At 38.3% G+C, this 23,465-nt stretch overlaps 1 protein-coding gene across 1 annotated transcript in view; it reads left to right on the top strand.

The window, feature by feature from the left end:
- OXCT1 (3-oxoacid CoA-transferase 1) overlaps window positions 1-23,213 on the top strand; it is a 129,520-nt gene extending 106,307 nt beyond the window's left edge. Inside the window, exons 15-17 of the mRNA XM_045565622.1 lie at window positions 9,412-9,492; window positions 16,505-16,606; window positions 21,368-23,213. Coding sequence (XP_045421578.1) covers window positions 9,412-9,492; window positions 16,505-16,606; window positions 21,368-21,409 — 225 coding nt within the window. The 3' untranslated portion in view covers window positions 21,410-23,213. The remainder of the gene's footprint in view (window positions 1-9,411; window positions 9,493-16,504; window positions 16,607-21,367) is intronic.
- Window positions 23,214-23,465: the final 252 nt, after the last annotated feature.

Here is a 23,465-nt window from a genome sequence, read left to right as displayed (position 1 = left end):
TCAGGGTTCAAGGCAAAATTGTGAACTAGGCAAAGTTTTTTTGGTACCCAGCCATGTTCCTTGTTAAACTTCTTTTTCATTCCTTGGCATGTTCTGTCTTCCGCTCTCTAAATATGGGAAGAAAAGGAAGGAAGGGAGTAACAGTTTGAGTCCTTACCAGGTGGAGTTTTGTGCTTGGCATCGTATGTGCTAATCTCATTAGCTTCTCAGTGACCCTCTGAAGTAAGATTGGGGCATAGGCAGGCAAGAAGCTTGTCCAGGAAGGGGCAGAGCTGGGAGGGTGATTCTGTTTGGTCCAGCCTGTGTTCATCCTACTATGCCATGCTGCATCCTCGCGAAGCTCCGTCTGCACCAGCATTCCACCGACATTTCCCTTTTCTGGATCTTCAGGTTTCAGAATTACCCCTTTGTCTCTTATTCATTTTTCCTCATCAAAACTCTTCTTGCTTCAGTGGTGCAGATATCAACAATGTGCTTAAAAGAAAACAATCTGAGAATCTAATTGTACCCCTTGGTACCCATCTCCCTTTCTTCATTTTTGTATTAGGATCCTCCAAGTTATATCGAGGCACATAGTAACTCAGTGCCAGACTGCATTTCCCAGCCGCCCTTGTATGTAGATGCATCCATGCCACCAAGTTTGGGTCAGTGGGATTTGAACATTTGCGATGTGTGTAATTTCTGAATCATGTCCTTAAAGATACACATAACATTAGACTTCCTATGTTCCTCTCTATCCATCTGACAAAGGTTTTAACTTCAGCAACAGCCTTGGACCCACAGTTATAAACCCTGTGCTGAGGGTTGCAGAGCTGCTCCACCAACTTGCATTCACAGATGCCTGTCCCCTCCTTTATGGGCCTGCCAGGACTCCTCATAACTCCAGTCTTGGCCCTCTGCTCTGCAGCTTTCTTGGCCATTGAGCTTTTTGGCACCAACTATTTTTCACTTAGTGGCTTCGTAATCATTTCTTCCCCTCACTGGAATTTTCTGATGAGCTCTAGAACTGTATCTCTAACTCCTTCTTAGACTGTTCTGCCTGGTCACCTCAGCTGCAAGACATTCACAACTGAAACCATCATCATTTTCCCTGAGTATGTTCTTCTTCCCATTTGGCCCAACTAGAGAAATAATGATTTTCCAGCCCTCATCTGGCAAGACATCCATGGTGCCTTGCTGCCCCTACCCACACCTACACCAGGTGCTATGAATACTGCATCCATGGCACTCCTGCAGTCTGCTCTCAGCCGCGTATTGCTACTCTCTTCATTCCTATTTGAGTCCTTGTTACATCTGCATAGCTTGCTGTTGCGGCATCCCAAGGGTTCCCTAACTGCTGGGCTGACCCTGCTTCCTGGTGACTAAGCACAGCACTGCCAGACTGACCAGTCTAAAACAGAAGCTGGATGGAGATGTTGCTATTTAGACCCCTTCAGTGCAGTCAGCACTGCCTGGTTCTCCTTGGCCCACCTGCCTTTGTGATGGGTTTCCCAGCAGCCCACCTCATCCTTGCTTCTAGGACTCCAGTCCTGCTGGGATCTCCACAAACATATCATGTTGTTTCCTGTTCTTAGGTGTTTCCACATTCTCTTCTCTCTCCCTTCTTATCTGGCTCACTTCTACCTCCACAACAGCGTAGACAAATGAGGCAACGATTTATGACTTTGCTGGTGTAATGCCTTCTGTCCTCTAGATATTATGAATGACCAAAGGAATATTCTTTGATGCTTTCTCTTGAAATCTGGTAGAATTACCTTATGTGAATGTGTTAATTTACTTTTCTATGCAGGCATCAGATATTTACTGAGGACCTACTATGTGTGAGGCACTATCATGATAGGGTCTGAGGAAATAAAAAGGGAGAGATGTGGTCCTTCCTCGATGCAGCTCAGAGTTTCATGGGGAGAGAGTCATAGAAGTCAGTACACAAGGTAGAGGATGTACAGAGCTGAGTGGGCGGAGTCCCGCACCTGATTCCCAGCACCATGTCAGAGGAGCAAAAAGGAGGCTTCCACGGGATGTATGGAGCATTTGCAGAAGATCTGAGGGATGGGACAGAGTTGACAGGGACTGAAGTGTTGCAGGGAATGAGGGAATGGACACTGGGTGTGGGAGTACCATGAGTGTTAAGGGACTTGCCATTAGGTCACTTTTGTCAGAGAGCAAATAGAGAAGTGTTAGGTGGGAAAAAATATACAGGCACGCACGCATACATTCACAGGGTCTGCTCTTCACACAGTGGCCAGAGTGATTTTTAAAAAATGTAAATGGGATCATGTCGCTTCTTCCTCGGCCCCAAAGCTCTCCATGGCTTCCCATCTCTCTTAGATTCAAGTCCAAAGTCCTTACCGTTGTCTCTAAGGCTAATGTGGTTTGTTGACCTATCTCCCCTACCTCCCTGATTCCATCTGTTATCATTCTTCCTATCACCAGCTTAACTCCAGTCACACTCCCTGAAAATTTCTGGAACATTCTAAGCGCATCCTAGCTGGGGCTTTTGTACTTGTTATTCTCTATGCCTAGAAGGCTTTTCCCCAGATATCTGCAAGATTCACTCCCTTACTTCACTCAGACTCAAAATACCAGAGAAGGTTTCTCTGACTACCCTATTGTATAAAACAGAAGTCTTACCTCCTCCCATGATCCTTCATGCTTCTTCTTCAGTCGAGTGCAAGCTCCCCCAGAGCAGGGGCTCTATCTCTTATAAGCACTGAGTAGAATGATGCCTCATGTACATGTACGTAATGGTTCTATAAATACTTGTTAATTTTTCAAATACTAATACTTTGAACATGTAGAGAGCACTTTTAATTTTTTCCAAGGTGTTCCATGCTAGCTTTTTCCATTTTTTCATTATAATACTCCTGTGAGATAGGTCTTATATTTCCCTTCCAAAGACAGACAAACCAAATTCTATCAAGATTAAATACTCTGATAAAAGTCAAGTGCAAAATGAAGAGCAAAACCAAGCCCAAAGTCCACGTATCCTGCCTCTGGGCTTCCTTTTTCTTTTGTTAAACTTTTCTTTCTGGAGAGAACCATAATCATTAACAGCATAAAGAAAGTGTTTTGTTCTCAATATTGTGTAGTGGAAATGTGTTCCTGAGTATAACTTTCAGACCACAAAAGCAAAGAAATTCAGTCACTTTGTCATTTACTGGAAACAAGCAAAGCTTGTAAATGAGAGTTCTATTTCTAAAACAGGTTTAGATTTTATTTTTATTACAGTAGGAGTCTGGATTCTGAAGGGATAAAGAGAATCATAATTATATTGTTATGAAGTTGAGAATAAATCTTGGTGAATAATTTTTTTAGTTTGCATTAACTTAATTTTATTAGTATAAAAAAGTATACTCCTATATAGCTTCACTCACTCTCTTTGTGCTGCTTTTGTTATACAAACTATACTTATCTTTAAATTATAAATACACTGATCAGGACATATTTATAATTATTGCACTAGGCATCTGTATTTATAATCTTCTAGAGGAAAAGTTACAAAAATACCTTGTTCTCTTTTATATTTATGTATTTTACCTTTATATTTACCTATATTAACTTTTACATGACCTTTTATATTTACCTTTGCTGAAGTTCTTTATTTCATTATATGGATTCAAATTATAGTCAAGGATTCTTTCATTTCCGCCTGCAATTTGTTTCTGATAGGATAGATCTCATATAGAAATGTTGAATGCTATCTTATCTTGTCTTTACTTTTTGTGGAGAGGAATTATAAAAGGTAAATGAAGTTTATTAATCCCATTTATTTTGGACCAAATGTGTTACCAAAAGCCAACAAGTATGAGGGTTTTTTTCTTTATAAGAAAAAAATCCTTTCTTGGGAAACATTCTTGAGATAATTTTCAGCAACATTAAAAAGTATCCCAAAATAAATAAATAAAGGATTCTTTTGTTAGGATAATTCATAATTAATAAGAGTTTCAGCTGGTTTAATTTTTTCCATTCATAAAAGCTTGTCATTCTTTTGTAGTTTGTTAATTAGACTATGTAGTAGCCAAGATCTATTTGGGGAAAAAAGTTCACCTTTGAAAATATTAATCCTTACATGGTTTTTGCCTTTTATTTCTCTCTTATGATGGAAATGCCTACAAAAAAAAAAAAAGTTATAATGTTGGGTGGAGGGGAAGCAGAACACAATCCAACAACCAGTACAGCTCTTAAAAATGTCTTATGGAATTTAATTAAACTAATAACTTTACATCTATAACTTTGCATTTGTGTGCACAAGTATACACATTTTTAAAAATAGAAACTAACACTAATGCTAAGAGGAGCTTTCTAAGGTACCACAACAATTCATGAATGGGAAGAGAAAATACAGTCATTGCTGCTCATTCCTAGGGTCTGCCACCTGGAGGTTGGAGGTCACAGGATGCAGCCTTTACAGAGAAAAGTTTGGTCATGATAATGATTTTTGTATTACAGTATATTGAAGAAAAGGGGCCTTCTATTCTAAAATCTAAAACCCTGAAGACTATTTGCAGGGAAATGGTTTGCTGTGTCTACTGTTTCATTTAGCTAGTCTTCCCCTTGAGAGTATTGCTGTGACCACAAACTGTTATTACCTCTGCATGTAAGAGTCATTCGTAATAGCATGTTCTCTGCTTTTGAGTTAGTGGAGTCTCTCCACTGAAGTCCCATGTGGGTTGTTGGAATTTCTACTGAGTAGGGGCTGTGCAAAGGCCAGTAACATCCAAAGAGGATAAACTCAGTGTGAGTAATCTCATCCTGTCCTTTTATTCTGTGTACCTTGATGTTCTCTATTTAGCAAATTCCATTCTTCTTTTCTATGTACCACGTCAATCATAGTAATGGGGCAGTCATGTATTTTGTAATACAGCAATCCCCAATATTTTATATCTGTAGGGGTGTGTGTGTAGAAAATATTTCACTTGATTTAAGCATAGAGATCAGAGAGGAGAAGGAAGGGGCAGGGGCAGTGATGATCAGGTTCCTTTTATGATATTTTGGCAAGCCCAAAGAGAGACCTGCCACTGGCTTCCTTGTGCCACCAGACAAAGTATTAAGGATTCTCTTGCCAGGTTCAACCTTTGTAGCCCCTCTTTTTGGCAAATTATAGCGAGTCTTGAAGCTTTAGGAGGGAACAGGTGGAAGAGGTAAAATACCTGTAATTCCTGATTTCTCTCTTTACTTTTACATTTGTATGTTTCATGCTATAGTCCTGAGGTGTCTTTGCTTCTCCTTTTTAACCTACCTTTATCTGTCTCCCCAAAGTGTGATTAGCCCTTTCACATATTTCTGCTAGCTGTGCTTCTCCTGGTGAGCTCAGAGATGCTAGGAATGTATAAGTACTTATCTTAGAACTAGAAATTAACTTCTAGTGGTCCATAGACATTAGTCTCATGGTATTTTATAGCTCCAACTCTATTGGAGTTCCTTGAATCAGAAATATAATATTCAGACAGCATTTACTGATCACTGTGATTTGCTAGCGCTCTACTCATTGCTGTAGATACCAAGAGGAATGGTCTCAGCATTCAGCGAGCTCAGGGTATGTTGGGGATGGTGGCAGGAGGTCAACAATGACAACATGTGAGGTGAGAGAAGGAAGCACAGGAGCACCCAAGAGGGCCTGCAGACCACCAGGGATGCCCCTGGGACACCAGAGTGCTGCACTAGATAGGGATGTTGAAGAAGGTTATCCCAGGGAAGGTGGCACCTGAGCCAAGTCCTGCAGCATAGGAAGGTGGTGCCATCTGAATCTGGGGTGATGGGGTACACGGTGATATGTGTTCCAGGTAGGCTTAAAGCTTTGGTCCCTTTAAGAACGATCAATTCCTAGAATTTATGCCTTCCCTGTAGTTGATGATTAGGGGTTTCCTGAAGAAGGTGCCTGAAAGAAAAAATATACTGCAGCCACAATGAAGAAGCACTTAGCAGAAAAGATGAGCATGAAATGAGGTTTTGTATAAAGCAAAATCTTAAACGAATGCTCATTTGCCTCAGATGAATGAAATGTTGACATTAAAAGCAAAAATCATTCTGTTGTGAAAGAGAGAGCTTCTTATTTGGGATTAAATTCATTGTGATAACATGAATATTATTATGATAGCAAGGGGATTTATTACCGTTTAACCAGAGTTGTTTATTCCTGCAGAATTTAGGCCCAGGATTTCATTCAGACATCTAAAGAATTAAAGAGAGATTACCATGTCACAAGTGATAGAAAGTACTTGGGTCCTAAGTCACTTAAAAAGAAAATGGGGTGTTACCCTACATCTTGCCTGTAAGTGCTGAAGGGGAAAAAGAGAAAAACTAGGGAAGCAGATGCAGGAAAGGGATTTGGGTATTTACCAAGGTTGTGATAAAGTTAATAAACAAGGGTCTATTGGAACCAGGAGCTCTCAGGACTAGTCAAAGTGTTTTTACTGCTGCACTTTCTATCCATTCCTCTGTGTTTTCTGACATCTCTTCATGTGGAAGGAAAGAAAGAAGCAGAATAAGGACAAAAACATCTCCACACCTCAATAACCCTGGTTATTTGCACATTGATTCAACTCCTCCTAGTTTATTGCACTTCCAGAACATTTCACATGATTTCTGCAACGATCAGCTAAGGAGCATATGGCAACTGAAGAGAAAACTACAAGCACAAAGAATTTAAGAGACTACATGACTGTTAAATGGCAGAGCTAAGACCAAAAACCTGGTCTTTGGATTCCTAATACACCATTCTTTGCTGCCACACTATACTGCATCTCTTTATTAGGCTTTATTTTTAAATGCTGGAAACTCAGCACTTGTTCCTCCTTTGTGAATCACTAATATATGCAGCTTCCATAGCACAGTGTAAGGCTCAGCCTAGCATGGTTAGAAGAGCGTGCTAACGTGGGAGCTAGTCATGTTTTGGCTTCATAGCTAACCTATTGTTGAATATTGAAACTGTGACATTTTTAATCTTTCTGCATCTCATTTTCTCTCTTTTGTTGATCTGTGTTATGTCTTGGAACTAAATGTGGATGGAATCATCTAGCTCTGTTGGTCTAACTGCAGGAATATGCTTGGTGCCAGTTTCCTAGGCAAGCTATATGGTTTGCCCCCAAATATGTATTGTGTTTTCATTAGTTTTTGGGGTCTCAGGAATTGTGTTTAGGCCATTTTCTGCACAATTTATGTCAGATTTTATGTAGGGACTTAATTCCCTGGTGGATTATAGAAATGGTAAATATGGGTTATATAAATAATACCAGCTAACATTTATTGAGCCCTTGCCAAGTACCAGAACCTTGCATTTCACTTAATCCTTACAATACCCCTGTGAGGTAGAGCATGGATGGGGAAACATGGGCACGTAGGGGCAGGGCGGGTTTTACATGCAGGTCCTTTGGTTATAGCCTTCACACTTAACCACTATGCTGTACTGTTTATGCAGAAAATGGTCTATAAAAGGTCTCTATTGGTAGGGCACAGTTAATTCTGTCAGTTGAAATTCATGATTCCCCTTAAAACGGAGTTGGTCGTTCATTAAAATCTAAGTGGCTGCCTTCACACCAGATGCAGATCTTGCTTAAATAATGAGAACAAAGTTAAGAGCTCCCTGCAGAAAATGTTCTTCAGAGGCCTACAGATTGTTCGCTTTGTTTGAAGTCAGGCCTGGAATTCATTATGACATGGCTTATTTGAGTTATATTAAATGTAAGGAGACCTGACAACTGTAGAAGTTTGAATATTCATCATTAATTTCACCTACTTAGTTTAGCTTCTGTGGCATGTGCAAATTTTGCAAACTCAAAAGGAAAATAGATACTAGAACTAAAGTGAAAATGAGTCTTTATTTCTATAGCTATAAATTGTCTAATACGTTAAGATCCAGAAACATATAACGTGTTTTTAAAGGTGTTATGTCTATCCATTTCTTATGTATTTAGCACCAGTTTTGACTGAATTAAGGTAATAGAGTTTGTCTTGTTTTGAAATATTTCCAAGATTCTCAATAGACTTCCCTTTCTCTTCTCATTCATTCATTCATACATGTATTCATTCAAAAATGATTGAATACCTTTTATGCTTTGCACTGGTTTAAGTACACAAAAGCTTTTTAATTATTGGTGCATTCCTGAGTTGACAAATTATCACATGGAATAAAATCTTGTTAATTGAATCCAGTTATCTGAAATTCATTGCCTCTGACCATATACTTGGTCTGACACCTGTTTTGGGAGAGATATCAGGTATATGTTTAAACAGGTAAAACATTGAGGTGGCTAAAGATGATGGTGATATCATATGTGGTGCATTTAGATCCAAAAGGAAGCACTAGAAGCATTTTGTCATTTTTAAGAGAAGATCTAGAATGTGTTAGGTTAGCCTTCAACCTCAAGGGAAACATTCATTTAGGCTTCTGGTGCTTGATACTTAAAAAGGAGCTTAGTCGTAATTAGAAGAAAATGATCTGCAGGTCAGCTCCTCAGAGCCCATGTGTCATCTGGTTCCGCAGCTGTAACGCAGAGGCCACTTCTGGATTGCAGGGGGGAGGTAGACGGGAGGGCAGGGCTGGATGGAGGGAGTTAATGGATGAAAACCTGGTTTTCACTCTTATTCCCTCTTTTATTTTATGCTTGAGGAAAGGTACTGTGACTAAAAGCAACTGAAAACATACATTTGGAGGCCAGGTCAAACATTTTACTAACGAGCAAACTGAGGTTCAGACAAACTCCAGGAAGAACAAATAGCTGTGTAAGAAAGTGAGTAGGATCATGCCACGATAAGAAATCAGTAGATAATGTCTAAAATTGATCAATCAAGAAATAAATAGCATGGTAAACATAAAATTTAAAAATGTGGATGTAAGAAGAAAATGTGTAGAAGTATAGAAGAAAATGGTAAAAGCAAAAATACCTTGAAATGGATTCCTGTTGAGAGCAAGTCTAGGGATGAGGAAAAGGGGCCAGCACTGCTGTTTTCTGTGTGTATATTACTTTTACTGTTTTAAACAAATAAAACGTTTTTTTTTAAAAAGAAAACTTAGGCATTTGTGTTCTGTGTATGCTTCATGTCCCAGATAGATAGCTGCCCATGTTTTTCAAGGAGACCATTCTCTGGAAGAGAAAAATAGGATATTAGAAGTGAAATTTCACACCAGATGATACAAGGACTGAGGCTGGAGAGGTCAAGTGTGTGGCAGGGTGTTTCCCAACCAAATCATTCACGCCTTTGGCTATTCATTTGGCATCCTCCCTAAATTATTTCAGGGACAGATGCTGCCTCCAGAAAGACAGTAAAAAGCATGACTGTGCAAAGATTTTTAAACAGCTTGTACTTAGGAGACAATTTCCTCTGATAGTTCCTGTTTGTCCTATACTTACACCAGTTCTAAATAAGAATTACTCCCTAACTACTCTTTTTGATGTTTCTTTTTTAAAACAGGGAAATGCACATAAAATCATGGAGAAATGTACATTACCACTGACTGGAAAGCAGTGTGTCAACCGCATTATTACTGAAAAGGTAAAGTGCCTTTCTCTTTTTATTTCTTCTAATATCCACCACCACCTTTTTTTATTTATAAGCATTCTTAGCAATTTTTGTTACCTTCTGGACGTGTATTATATCGGTAGTCACAGGATTAATTCAGTCCGTGGGTAGCATGTATAAGAAAATTTGTCAATTTAATGTTTTTAAATGTAGAACTCATGGGCAACTCTCTGGAAAAAATATACACAAAAAATTGAGCTACTGTCTTTGGTATCTTTGACAGTGTGATATATTCAGAGAAAAGATTTTTGACCCTTATATTTTGACCAAAGATATTAAGCTGGATGATATATGCAAAGTTAAGAATACACTTATCATTCCTACCTTTCTTCTTTTCTAAATCACAAGGATAAATTATTGGATTTCATTTTAAGAAATTCAGTAAAAATTGGATTTTAATCATTTGAGTGCAAATTGCAGTATAGGCCCCACAGTGAGCCAGATGTATTCTGTGTCTTGCGTGTCTTCTGCCCTTTTATTAATATAAAGTGCGGCATCAGAACACACCAGCCATTTTAAGGGTCTCTGTAGATTTTTCTCCCTGGATGAAAAATCTTGGTCAATGATTTAAACAAAAGCTGTTCAGATCCGAGAGAAGCATCACCAGCAGCTGCCTGTAGTCAGTCACCTCTCTGACCGAGATTAAACCTAGGATATTGGAATGACATAATTCTCATAAGTCAGCTGGGAAGATGGTGCTATCTTGATTCAGTGTCGTGATGAAGCCACAAAACAATTATCTGTATCAGGGTTCCCGCCCCTGCTTCAGTGCTGTTCCTTTTGCCAAGAGGTGTAGCAGGTCTTGGCATGAATCTGTCTCTCTAACCTTCATTGGGCTGTGGCAGGAAGCACCCTAAAGCAGGCCTTTAAAGTAGGTAAGGAGGTTCATAATACTTTCCAGAAACCAGATTTTAAGGTTTTATTCTAAATGGTGCCTTCCCCAGAACTGTTTATGTGGAATGCCATAAAGGTGACTTGTAGAGAAGAACAGGTGGATAAAAGGGCAGAATATTTTATCTCACCATTTGTTTTCTGAATCTTTACCATTTCTTGAATTGCTTCCAAACTATGGACAGGCCTGCTGAGAGGAATCTGTTACTTTGAAAATAAAGACTAAGTGGTCCTTTATCCTGTTTTCTTTAATAAAGTGGGAGTCCTTCTAAGGATAATTCCAGCAACCTTCTTCCCCCTTCTTCCCTTCTCCCACAGGCCCTCTGCCCACTCCCCGACTCCAGGTGTGTCCTGCCTCGTTCTTACCAGTTCAGTGCTTCTCCCTGCAGTGCCGCCCACTTGTGTCTCTGCCTCCCCGCTGCCACCTGTCCTTTTTAAGCCTAATGCGGTGTGCCTCTTTGCTGTGAAGAGGTCTCGCAGCGTCTCAGCTCACAGCGAGTCAGCCTCAGAGTGGCCCACCGTTCATTTGGGCAAGCATCGTCTAAAGTTTTCTTGTGACATAACTTACATTGTTATTTAACTTTATTGCCATTTAAAAAACTTTTATACCTTTTCTTTCCACCACATTGTTTAATTCATTTATTCCTTTAAGCATTTTTTTGAGTACATTCTCTGAGCAAGCTGTTCCCAGCAGTGGGTTACAGAAAGGAGGAGGACACAGTCTCTGTCCTCAAGGATCACACTCATGAGGGGTTAGACGTCAGGAGTCCAGCATTGCCAGCAGTTAGAGTAATACACATGGTAAAGGCCATGAAAGAGATACGCGGCAGGTGCTAAGTTAGGGACATAGATGAAAGCTGTCCGACAGGCTGGGCAGAGGTATCAAGGAAAGCTTTTAGGTGGTATTGAATACAGCTTTGGACGTGTTTTACAAGGCATTTCACAGTACATACCCTTTCTCCTCCAGTCTCTCTTTCTTTCTACCTTAACTTTCTTTCCACTTCAGCTGTACTAAAATGCTGTGGATTACGTTGCATTAGCCCCTGTGTTCTTCTGAGACTTTGCACAGCCTGTATCTCTCCCTGCAGCGTTCTTCCCGCCCCATCCATCTGGCTAATTCCTGCTCATCTTTTTATGTCTTAGCTATATATTTCTTTCTCTTGCAGGTTTTCCCTCTCTCTCCCCAGATCTTCTGGGTGCTTCCATGAATCCTTGTATTTATCCTAACTTAGCACTGACCACTGTATTGAGATAACCTCTAAACTCTGTCTCACTCACCACTGTTTATCTGACATCTAGCACGGTGCCTGACCTGCACTCAGTGAATACTTGTACTTTTCTTGTTAAGAAAACTGATAGTAGGCCGGGCGCAGTGGCTCACGCCTGTAATCCTAGCCCTCTGGGAGGCCGAGGCGGGTGGATCGCTCGAGGTCAGGAGTTCAAGACCAGCCTGAGCAAGAGCGAGACCCCGTCTCTACTAAAAATAGAAACAAATTATCTGGCCAACTAAAAATATATACAGAAAAAATTAGCCAGGCATGGTGGCGCATGCCTGTAGTCCCAGCTACTCTGGAGGCTGAGGCAGTAGGATCACTTAAGCCCAGGAGTTTGAGGTTGCTGTGAGCTAGGCTGATGCCACGGCACTCACTCTAGCCCAGGCAACAGAGTGAGACTTTGTCTCAAAAAAAAAAAAAAAAAAGAAAACTGATAGATTGAACAATGAGTTTTAAAAGATAAGTAGGAGTTTTGTAAGTTAGAAGAAAACCAAAGAGGACCTTCCAGGCAAAAGGAAGATGACACGCAGAATCGTGAAGGTATTAAGAAAACGTGGCCTGTTCAAGGACCTGCAAGTGGAACCAGTTGGATTGAGGGCATGGCCAGATTTTGCAGGCTAAGGTAGAAAATCCAGTGAGGCATCAGATCATGGGAGGATGTAGAAGCTTTAAGAAATGTGGATCTTACCAGGAAGGCAGTGAGACCCCTTCATTGATTTTTAGTAGCCGGGGAAACAATCAGAATTGCATTAGAAAAAACACTGTAGCTTCTATGGAGAGTGGGAGAAAGGAGATAAGGCAGAGTCTAGTTAGCAGGATCCATCAGTGATCTAGGCAAGAAATGTCAAGATCCTAAATCATGAGACAGAGAGATTTGAAAGAGATTTAGGAGATGGACTCAGCCTAATTTGATGATTAATCAGACATGGTTGGTAAGACAGAGGTGATTCCTAAGTGCTCTGAGAGGATGGTTGACCTGCTGTATCCTTAATTAAGCCCAGAACTGGAGGAGGAGGAGTGCGGGCATCCATGGGAGCCATGAAAAGATAGGTTCAGTTTGCACATTCTCAATTTAATGTTCTTGAGAACATCCAATCAGAGATTTTGGTAAACAGTTGGAGATTTGAATCTAGATCTCACAAGAAAAGTCAGTGGGAGTCATTAACATAGGGGATGATCGAGCCTTTACTGTAGACAGCATTGTATAGCAAGAATGAGTAGAGAGCTAAGTCTGGAACTTTGGGTACCTCAAGGAAGAGCATGTTGCATGTTTATCACTGTGCTCTATACATGGTAGATGCTCAGTAAATACTTGTTGAATGAGTGAATGAGAATGTAGTGTCATTAGGACAATGAATGTATCCAGGCCTATCACTAGCAGGTATGGGACTAGAATCCTATATCAGCTCCATGGAAAATTCCATTAGGTTGCCCTTTGAAAAAAGATGCTATGACTCTGATTTCCTTGATTTGAGCTGCTAGAATGAGGTTATGAAAGATGCCTTCCTCACCAGCACCTAGGCTGTGATTGTTTTATCCATAATGTAGCCATTTATGATAGTGATAAAGTAATTTACTTATTTATCAGTAAGAGAAAGTACTTCCTATATTATTTTTGATAACTAAACAACTTGCTGGAGCTTTTAGGTTTTAGTTCCCATTTTTATTAAGTTTTTGTTTATACCTTATGCCATTAAATGGAAACCTTCCTAAATATTTCAGAAGTAAGTTTCCTTCTTTTTTTAATAATAGATGCTTGGCTTTCTGATATATGATCTTGGGAGCTAAATAAGGTTTGATGAAACTGTTAATAAAAGTTTTTAGAAGCAATAAGTCAATTTGCCATAAATTATATCTCCCTGACTACTGAAGCCCATATTCATGATATCACTGTTAGCTTGTCCCTAAATCATTTCTGTGCCTTTTCTTAATAATATAATCCAGAGGCTCTTTTTCTTTTATTTTGTCCCTTTTTATAAATTTACAGTTCATAATGTAAGAGAAAGTAAATCAGTATGAACAGCACTTAAGAAAAATTTTCTGCAAAGAAAAAGGTATTTTAAAAAAAATGTCATTTGGGAATGAAGCAAACTAGCAGAGTATATAGACATTCCTAAATTATAATTTTTTTTTAATCTGGGAACACACATTTCTACTAAAATTTTTTTTTGTAACATAAAAATGTACAAACAAAAGGGAAGTTTGCTGAAATATGTTCTCTGAACTTAAACCCTCTTTTCCAGTAATATCAACCAGGTTATCTGTGAATTCATCAAACAAACCAAGAACGCAGGTATCACTGGTGCCAGTCATGTTTTGTTTCTGGGGAAAAATGTCAATCAACTGGAGACCATAATCATTTTAGGGCTTTGATCTGGATTCACACACCAGTGAGATGTTAAGCTACTAAGGAGTAAGAATGTGCTTGTACAATGTTACTGCTATGTCCCAAGAATGGTGTTCCAGTGATGTTTTCTTATTATATTTGTCCTCAATCACAATCTTGGGAAGTAGATTTTTACGATATACATCTACAGATGCAAGGACAGGTTCACCAAAGGTTGTGTAGCTGTTGTGCAGAATAGAATTCTTGTTCAGCTCAGAAGCTCTACCTGTTACTGTGTCATGATATTAGCCTCCTAGCAGGACTGTATTTAAGAATGACAATTCAGAGTTTGACTTACAAGGTAAATGAAAATAAAGATGCTAAGCCTGCAAATAATAGTTGAATTTAGGTGAAATCCAGAAGAGAGAGAAGATCTGGGAAGGGTAACATTTAAGTCTGAGAAAGCAGAAACTAGCTATGAGAGCTGAAAGAGAGAAAGTGTCCAGTGTGCTGGAGGAAAACTGTAGATTGAGAGGGTTAAAGTCCTAGGGAAGCAGTTTTGGTTTTTAAGTTTAGAGCTTCCCATAAATAACCAATCTTCCTTGAGACAAGTGAGCCTCTTGCCACTGCAAGTGTGTAAGCAGAGCTGCAGTAGCCATCCGAGAATGCTTTGAATAATTCTTGGGTGGAAGGTTATACTGAATAAGTTTGTAGGTCCCTTCCACATAAGCTGTCATATTTCTAAGTGTGAAAGCACATGTTCTAAATCAGATACAACAGGTCGATTCTTGTTGAGCCTAAGAATACTGAGTTATAGAAATGCCCCCTGTATTTCTGGAGACAAGATTTGATTTCAGAAGTCACATAAGGCTTTGCCTTAAAGAAAAAAGAAATGTCTCAGGAGGGCGTCTCCTTGGTCAGTAAAAACTGCACTTCAAAGAGACAGCTGTAAACTGGGCCTATGGTTCTCACCTGTTTTGAAAGACAAGGCAGGCCTCTTCCTAGAGCCATGGGTTGCCAGAGCTGGCAAGGACCCCCGGAGAGGAGAGCTGATCAGAGAGATATGCTAATGCCCAAGCCGGGCCCAGAAGGAGCCATGTGGTTAAAGTAATTAACACAAAGCACAGCTCACGTTGACTTCTGAAATCATCTCTGTCTCCAAGAACACAATCACCGGTGCCAAGATGTCTCTGTTTTTTGAAGTAATAGCCTTATCAGAAAACTTAGAAGTTTGCCCCAAGAAGATTTTACAACTCATTGTTCCCGTAGTTAGAGTTAGTTGAAGGATCTGTAGTAGCCTTTTAGAAGACTTTGACCCTAAAGCAAACTGCCTGTTAGTATGTGAATTCCGTTGCCCTGGACAACGGGAGCCTGTACCTACCCTATATAATACCTGTGTGGATATTCAGTTTTGGAGATATTTCTAGCGGGAGGAAATATCCCCATCCGGATACCCTGCTTTTATCTATTTTCATAAACCTTTACTTTATAAACTATATCTTTGGCTCTGTGTATTATTATTATTATTTCTGTTTCCTACTATTTTTTCATCCTTTGCGATGACCCCTGCCTGAGAGACCCGATCGGAAGAAAAAACCTCTTTGCTGGGAGCGTAGCTAACTCCCTGCAAACTGGCGTGGTCAACTTAGAGACCTGATCCAAAGAAAGAGATAAAAAACCCTTTTGCGAGGAGCATAGCTAACTCCCTGCAGATTCTACCAGCTGAGGTCAAGCTATACAATTGGCACTACCATCACCTGTTGTTACAGACCAGGAGGTTGTAATGGAAGGTGTCAGGTGAGGCTGGCCTCTCCTCCTTGCCCTAAACATCAGCATCTTCATTTGCTTTGCAATTCAGAGGGATATTCTCATGTTCTCCTCTCAGGACCTATGTGTTTTTACAGAACTTAAAGAGAAAGTTGTAACAGTTTGCTGGGTATCTTTCAGGGCCAGGATAGCTTTTTTTGGTTTTGGTTTGGTTTTTTTTATAATTACTCTTAGGCACTTCAAAGCGCCGCCTTTTGTTTCTTGTAATTCTTTGCCCAGCAGCATTTATCAACTTTTTCCAGTCATCCCTGTGCTTTCACCATCCAAATTTCGCCTTCCTCCCCGCCTCCCTCCCTCTTTTTTTTTTCATTCCTTTCCTTCTTCAAATCATTATTAATCACCTAATGGACATTTGATTAAAAGTTTTAGGCTTAACAAAAGGAAGGTAGTTTTAAAACACTGTTTACAATAGCAACAAATGCCATCCATGGTCAATACTCATTTATTTTCTGGCATCAACACTGTTCCACAGCCTATTACTGATTTGGGAGCTGGCATTTATTCTCACCAAATTGTTAATAGTTGACATTTTTTCAGTGCTGATTTTCAGAGTCTTTTGTCCTGGATCTTGTCTCTCTTTTAAGAATTTGAGAGTTTATTTATGTTCTGTGCTATAATATAAGTATTGTGATACAAATTATCACTACTATTTTCTTAACTCTAACAGGCTGTGTTTGATGTGGATAAGAAGAAAGGGCTAACTCTGATTGAGCTCTGGGAAGGCCTGACAGTGGAAGACGTACAGAAGAGTACTGGGTGTGATTTTGCAGTAAGTGTTTCTGTGAACAAATCCAGCCACTTGTCCTCTATCACGGGCTTGCTTAATGGGTGTTTATAGGGCATGAACCATTAATTTGTGATCATTTTCGGAGTTGACCTTTGCAGTAAACAAGAGTGGAAGGAAGGGTGCCTCCAGATGGGAGCAGGTGGGAGCAGAGCTGTGCTCTGACTCACAGGCCAAGATCTGGCTCAGGACGTAGAAGCAGGAGGGGGAGGGACCACCAGGAGCTGCTAGAAACAGACAGTCGAGCCTGAGCTCTAAGCTGCTGTATGTGCAGTCTTTTGCACCCCTGTTCTTTGGTTATTTGTCTTCTGTGGTTAAACTTGACTAAGTGAAAACTGTGAGCCATATATGGAGAAATGATACGTCCTTATTTTTAAACTATCTATGACTTATGACTTTCTCTTTGATTAATTTCTATGTCTTATTATTCCATCCATTGGCAATGTTAAAAGGTTGGCTTCTGACAGCACCAGATTTATAATCACAAAATAGGTGTATCCTGCATTCAAAGATACATTTATTGCATAAAACACTCAGACTTACAAAACAGATGAATACATCATTTAAGAACCCCCCGCAAATCTGTTTTTAAAACAAAGACAATAGTACTGAAATATAACTAATTTCCCTTTAATATAAGTACTTGCTCATAAATCACCAATTGCCTACCTAATGGGGGTTGTCAGAGTAGCTCAGTCCATTTGAAGTTAATCAAAAATAAAGGTGAAATGTCTCTGAAGAAATGAAGGAAAGGGATTTGATTCTCAGATACCTTTTTAAGAACCAATCTACTAATAAAAATGAAATGTATTTATAATGAGAAGGAAATATGTTAATGTTACAGCTACCCATCTTGGAGAAACTACTTTAACAAAAAAGTTACTTGATAAGGTATGCATGTATTTTATACGTCTTCCTCATGTGCTTGGCTTGTAACAGTGCATAACAAATTTCTTTAAAAACAATTTTTGTTGCATAATTCATTATTCACATAATAACTGTTCCTGGTATTGTACCAAGGTCTTTGTCTATTAACCTTTTCTGAATTTCCCCTTTGAAAAAAGAAGTCTCCTAGTAATACCTTACATGAAAAACACATCTTTAATTAGCTTTTCAATAACCTCAGTGAGGGGAAAAAAAGGAATTTGTTTATACCTTAACTATTTAGGATTTTTTACTCTAGTGATAAAAGCAAACAATTCTTAATCAGCTGTTCTTTATTATTTTTTCCTATGGGGAAGAGTTAACCTCTTCATCAGATAACATTTTTGAGATCCACAGAATGTTCAATGTTCTGCAAAAGAGAATGTACAAAGGAAGACCCTCGTGTAGTTTTTTTTAAATTCATATGGGTAAATCAGCAATAAAAAAGATGGGTTTTTACTGTTTCTTGCCCGAAAAAGGTGCTAGTTCCCATGTTTTGATACATTGAAAAATATCTCTGTGGCCCCTCTTGTATATCAGTACAATCCCCTCTTTCCACAGTGGCATATAGTCTTATTTTCTCTAAATTAGGCTGTTGAGATGAAATGTTAATTTGTATGTCAGTGTTGTCCTGACAATGAAAAGGTATGGTATCAGCTGATTCATCCAGACAGAGAACTAGCTTTGGAGGATCTAATGATCAACGGGATCTCTTTAGACCCTGACAGATAAAATCACATGCAGTGGTGCAGTGGGTTGTTTCTCTGTAACTAGGGACTATAGTGATCTGATTAATGTTCCGTTTCTTGATGTTCCAATTTTGCCACGTCCTCACCAACACTTGTTTTCTGTTTAATAGTGGTCACCCTAATGGTCGTGAGTTGTAAGTGATTGTAGTTTTGATTTGCATTTTTCTTACGATTAGTGATGTTGTCTAAACAAGTTCCTTGTATATTCTGGATTTTTAATCCCTTATGAGATAATATGATTTGCAAATATTTTCTCCCATTCCATAGGCTGCCATTTTACTCTGTTCATTGTTTCCTTTGACACACACAAGTTTTTATGATAGTTTAGTACAGTCCTCTGTCCTTCTTTTGTGCTAGTAGGGCCCAACATTTTCACAACTAAGGAGTCGTTTGGCTTACTTTTCTGTCATTGCCCTCACATTTTGAAACAAGTCTGTCTCCCAAATATTTATCGAGTAAGAATTAATTTTCAAAGAGTCAAAATGATATTGCATATTTTCTCAGAGGAGAAACTGTGACAAGCTAATGAAAATGTCAAACTCCTTTATTTTTGGTTATACTTATATCATTCACTGTGCCAGTTACTTGATGGACCAATGTAGAAAGAAAGGGAAAGAAAAGGTGATATCCCACCACTTAAATTCTGTTATTCCTAAACTGTCTTCTTCCAGTGAATAGTGAACACAATTGGTTATTCATTGCTTTCTTTTCTGATGAATGCTTAAGCTATGTAAAATAGGTGGGTTTTTTTTTTTCTTTTTCTTTTTTTACCATATATGTCTATGGACCTTTTTTGAAACAAGTTTTTTTCTGATTTTATTTTTCAATTAAAAAATGAAAAATAAATTTAATCCATATTTGAACATCATGTGGTAGCATAAACTTCTCTAGGTCATTAGTCATCTATGATTATTTATTAAATACCAAGTATATGTCCTATATTGAGCTATAAATATGAATAAAATAGAACTAATTGGTATGGTTCTTACTCCCAACGGCCTTGGTCTTATTGTCCAGGTAGGAATATGCCTAAACCACCAGTGGTAAAAGATTAAATAAGAACATTGTTTATTTGTATGTTTGCAATGGAATCTGAAAGAAGCCAGCTGTAGACATTCCTTGGCAAATCGCATAAATGTATACTCAAATATCTATTATGAAGCGGCGTTATGCTAGAATTAAACAGTATACTCTTGGGATATCAATGAGGTAGAAAGACAAATCATTGGTTTATCTTCTATACTTACATCATCTTGTACTTAGCCTGTAGATCATGTTGACAGGATAATCTGCTTTGGCTTCCATGGGTTTACAGTGTTGATGAGACTATGGGAGAACAGAATGAGAAATGGTGATTTAGTAGATATTTTTCATTACAAAGTAGGCAGACCAAGTCAGTCTACATGAAGCTTCATCTTCTGTTTTTCTGATAAAAGTTATTTTCCATATTGAGGATATAAGTGGTATTAAGAGCTCAAAATAGGGCTGACATGACAAGGAAAAGGATCAGATGGTTAGTTTTAAAAATTAAGATGTCCAGTTTCCTTTTAAAGGAAATGTTATGAAGCTTTTATTAAAAATAATCTATATTCAGAAAAGAATTTCATTAAATTATTTTCACAGCTGCTGTGTTGTTAAAAAAAAAAAGAAAACGAATTGTTTGTGAGACGTACTTATCTAAATACTAAGTACCCATATATTTTTTATTCTTAGAGTTGAAGGTCTATGCATATATGATATGTCCCTTTTGTCTATTTATTCTGTTTATTATTTTGTCTATTATTATACGTCTGCTCTTGGAAATGACAAGTCTGAATGAGCTCTCATTTACCCTAAGCTATACACCACCAAGCCATACTGAACTTACTTATTCTTGTTTATTCTTATTTATTCTTTTAGTAAAAAAATGTAAGAACAGGCATTAACTCTTGACATTGTGAAGAGTTAATCGTGTAGAGTTAATACACAATGAACTAAAAATATTTAACCTCATCGAAGCCAAATAATTGCCTACTCTTTCAATTTTTAATTCTGACATAATCTCTCTTAGGAGCCTTTTTTCTAGTTCTTGGAAGATTATCTAATCCTCCACTTACTCATTCGTTTGTTCATTCATTAACAAAATATTAATTGTTTATCCTGGAGGACAAAATGCTAATTAGGCCCATTTTCATTGCCACATCCTTGAGGGATTAAAAAAAAAATCACCTAAATTTTGGTATTCCCTGCTCTGTTGTCCATGGGTACTGTTACTAACTAGGTTCCAATGGATATTTGTTATATTGAATGTAAAAATCTGAAGCTGGTACCATACTTCGAAAAATTTGTCACAATTACGCTAGACCACTTATCTTTAGGTTTCTCCTTCCACCAGCTCTGCCTTAAAGGTAGACTTATTCTGATTTTTCTCTGCTTCAAGACTCCCAGGAAAGCATTTGGTGTTCTGTATGCTGAACATAATTATAATCAACATTTAACAATTTTAATGCTGTTATCTTCTTTTTGTGATAACTTGGAATCCTTGTATTGCCTTTGTATCATTTCTATTCTGATTATGACATTTCTGATAAGATTTATCATTGATCATACATCTCTTCATTAATATGTATCCAGGTAATCCAAAGGCTACATAAAGTGTATCTCAAGAAAATTGTGGATTGGCTGGATCTATTTAGAGGATTTGGAGACTTGTGCTTTGTAGTACTACGTCTTGAGTGAAGTCTCAGAGGCATCAGTCTCGGAGATCAGTGATCATCCAGTAGGGGGGCTTGGTTATTGGGATCCTTTATTAGGCTCCCTCTGTTCCTCTTTCACCCCCTTCTTGTTGCTAGACCCAGTTATCCTTAACTTAGGAGCTATAATACAGGAAGGTTGAGAACCATGAAATACCCAAAATGTAAACAGTTCTCTCTCTTGGTGTTTCAGAGTGGAAAATAATGCGGAAACTCTAGGCAATGTCCATGGCAAGTCTGGTTGTGGCCTACATCTTTAAAGTCTGGAAGTTCAAAGGAGAGACATTTATACCATGTGGTTTCTCATAATTTGATTATTTTTTTCCTCTTTCTTTTACCAGGTTTCACCAAAACTCATGCCAATGAAGCAGATCACAAACTGAAATGTGGACATTTGTCCCAAGCTGCATATTATTCATTTTAAATACATAGGATTTATGTGAAAGGACATTGGTAATCATAATTGTATATTTAACAAGCAGTATTCGGTTAGTTTTCTTCTAGTATTTCAGGCTTTGTGCAGCCATATAGACTTTGTTCTCTCAGGTGTGCTATGACAGTTTGGTGAAAAACAAAAGGAAAGTATTTATGATTATCTTACTAGTTTTTTAAGTGCTAAAAAGGTTATTTTTACAGTTGGTGCTCACATTAGATGTATCTTTGCCTAATGTGGTATGTATGCTAAATCATGCACAGTTTTCACCAAGATGGGCCCTAGAAAGAGTTACTGGCATGCTTTCACTCATAACTAAATTATGACTTACTAGTCCTGAAAGAAAGATAATGTATATGTGAATTTGTGATTAGGAGAAATGCTATCATAATGATTGTTTTTCCTTCAAGCTCTTCTGACTTTCCTTTTGTGGCTTCTGATTTTGTGGTTATATCTGCTCCAGGGAGCATCCCGCTTGCTCCTTGTACTTTTTGTAACTAAATAGATGGCCAAGAATGCAAGCAGGGATTTCTCTGGGGGGAGAAGTAACGGGTTCTTGGGAGAGACCAAAAGAGTATAGGATCTATTGGTGCTGACATCCCACCAAGAAGTTGCCTTTATAAAAAACCAACGATCCATCTGTGCTTTGCCAAAGACTAAAGCTTATTCTAGGAATAGGGCTAGAAACCTAACTGATCTACTCAGTTTTCTTGTTTTAAAACAATGCAGTATTCCTTTGTATAGACAAGGGTCCTTAAGATTATTTCTCTATGTTACTGAGGCTTAGTTGGCTACTTGTACAGTACCTCCTCTTAAGCCAAGGTCTGTGGGGTAATTTATCATGAATCCTCAGTCACAATGACAGCAGATTTAAAAAATGAAATCAAATAAAAGATACTTTCTTTTCAGCCTCTCATTTCTGCTCAGAGTAGATTTTAAATATTGAATGACTTTTTCTATAGAATAGTGGCTTTTCTTCTGCCAAGGCTACTTCTTTTTAAAAAAGTACTTTTAATTCAGCCTTATTTAAATAGGGGAAATAATAACGGGCAAGTCCAAAATTTGAAGAGTCAGTGAACTTTCAGTGTTGGAGAATAAACATGGTGGATTAGGTTTGTAAGAAACTTTTCCCTAGAGGTATCCTCAATACCCGACTGTTGCCCAGGGAGACTGCTTCAGAAGCACCCTGGGTATCAAATGGGAAAAGATTCTAGGCACCCTGAAAACAGGCCAGACAGCTGGCCTCTGGATGGAGGTAAGCATAGTAAAGTGGAGTATATCATTCCTCCGACACTAAGGATAGGAATTTACGCATTATGATGGTGGTCATTGAAACTCACTCCTCTTTAGATACAGCTGCAGTTGTGTCATGTATTACAATATTAGAGGGAGGAAAGAGGCTTTTTCTGAGTAACCCACTCCGTATGTAAAATAGCCTTTCTGGCTGGCTCCAGGGTTGGAAGCATCCTCTCCTAGTACTGGTAAACAGGATCCTTCTTAGAATGTACCAGGTCCATGAGTGTAATCTATGTCTATTTTAGGGTTGTGATTTTGAAAAAAGTTATATTGTTGATGATTGCTCTATCTTCAAACATGCTTGTCATTCCAGTCTGTTTCTTTAAGATATGATTCTGAGAATGTTCTAAACCTTCAGTGGCAAAACCTAAGTAGATGACTTTATATTCTTGATTGAAGAGTGCCATGAATGTTAAGAAATTTATTAAGAAATATAATAAATAGTCTAAATCAATATAGATCAGTGTGTCTGTCTGTTTTTTTCCACTTAGAAATGAATTAGCTAAACATGGGAATGATGCAACAGAAATTATTAGAAAGGCCAACATTTTACTGCTGCTAATTGAGTTGTTGCTTTTATCTTTATCTTACCAAAGAAAAGATATTATCCTTCTAGAAAGAATAAATGAAACATTACCTAAATGAATTCTATGTGTGCTCCTTGTCAGAACCAATCATATGTTTATAAAAATTGATTATCCAAAGCTTCA

Source organism: Lemur catta, chromosome 12 (assembly GCF_020740605.2).
Source record: "Lemur catta isolate mLemCat1 chromosome 12, mLemCat1.pri, whole genome shotgun sequence".
Classification (NCBI taxonomy): domain Eukaryota; kingdom Metazoa; phylum Chordata; class Mammalia; order Primates; family Lemuridae; genus Lemur; species Lemur catta.
The sequence above is the reverse complement of the archived record's forward strand: the minus strand, read 5'-3'. Positions and strand labels throughout refer to the sequence as shown.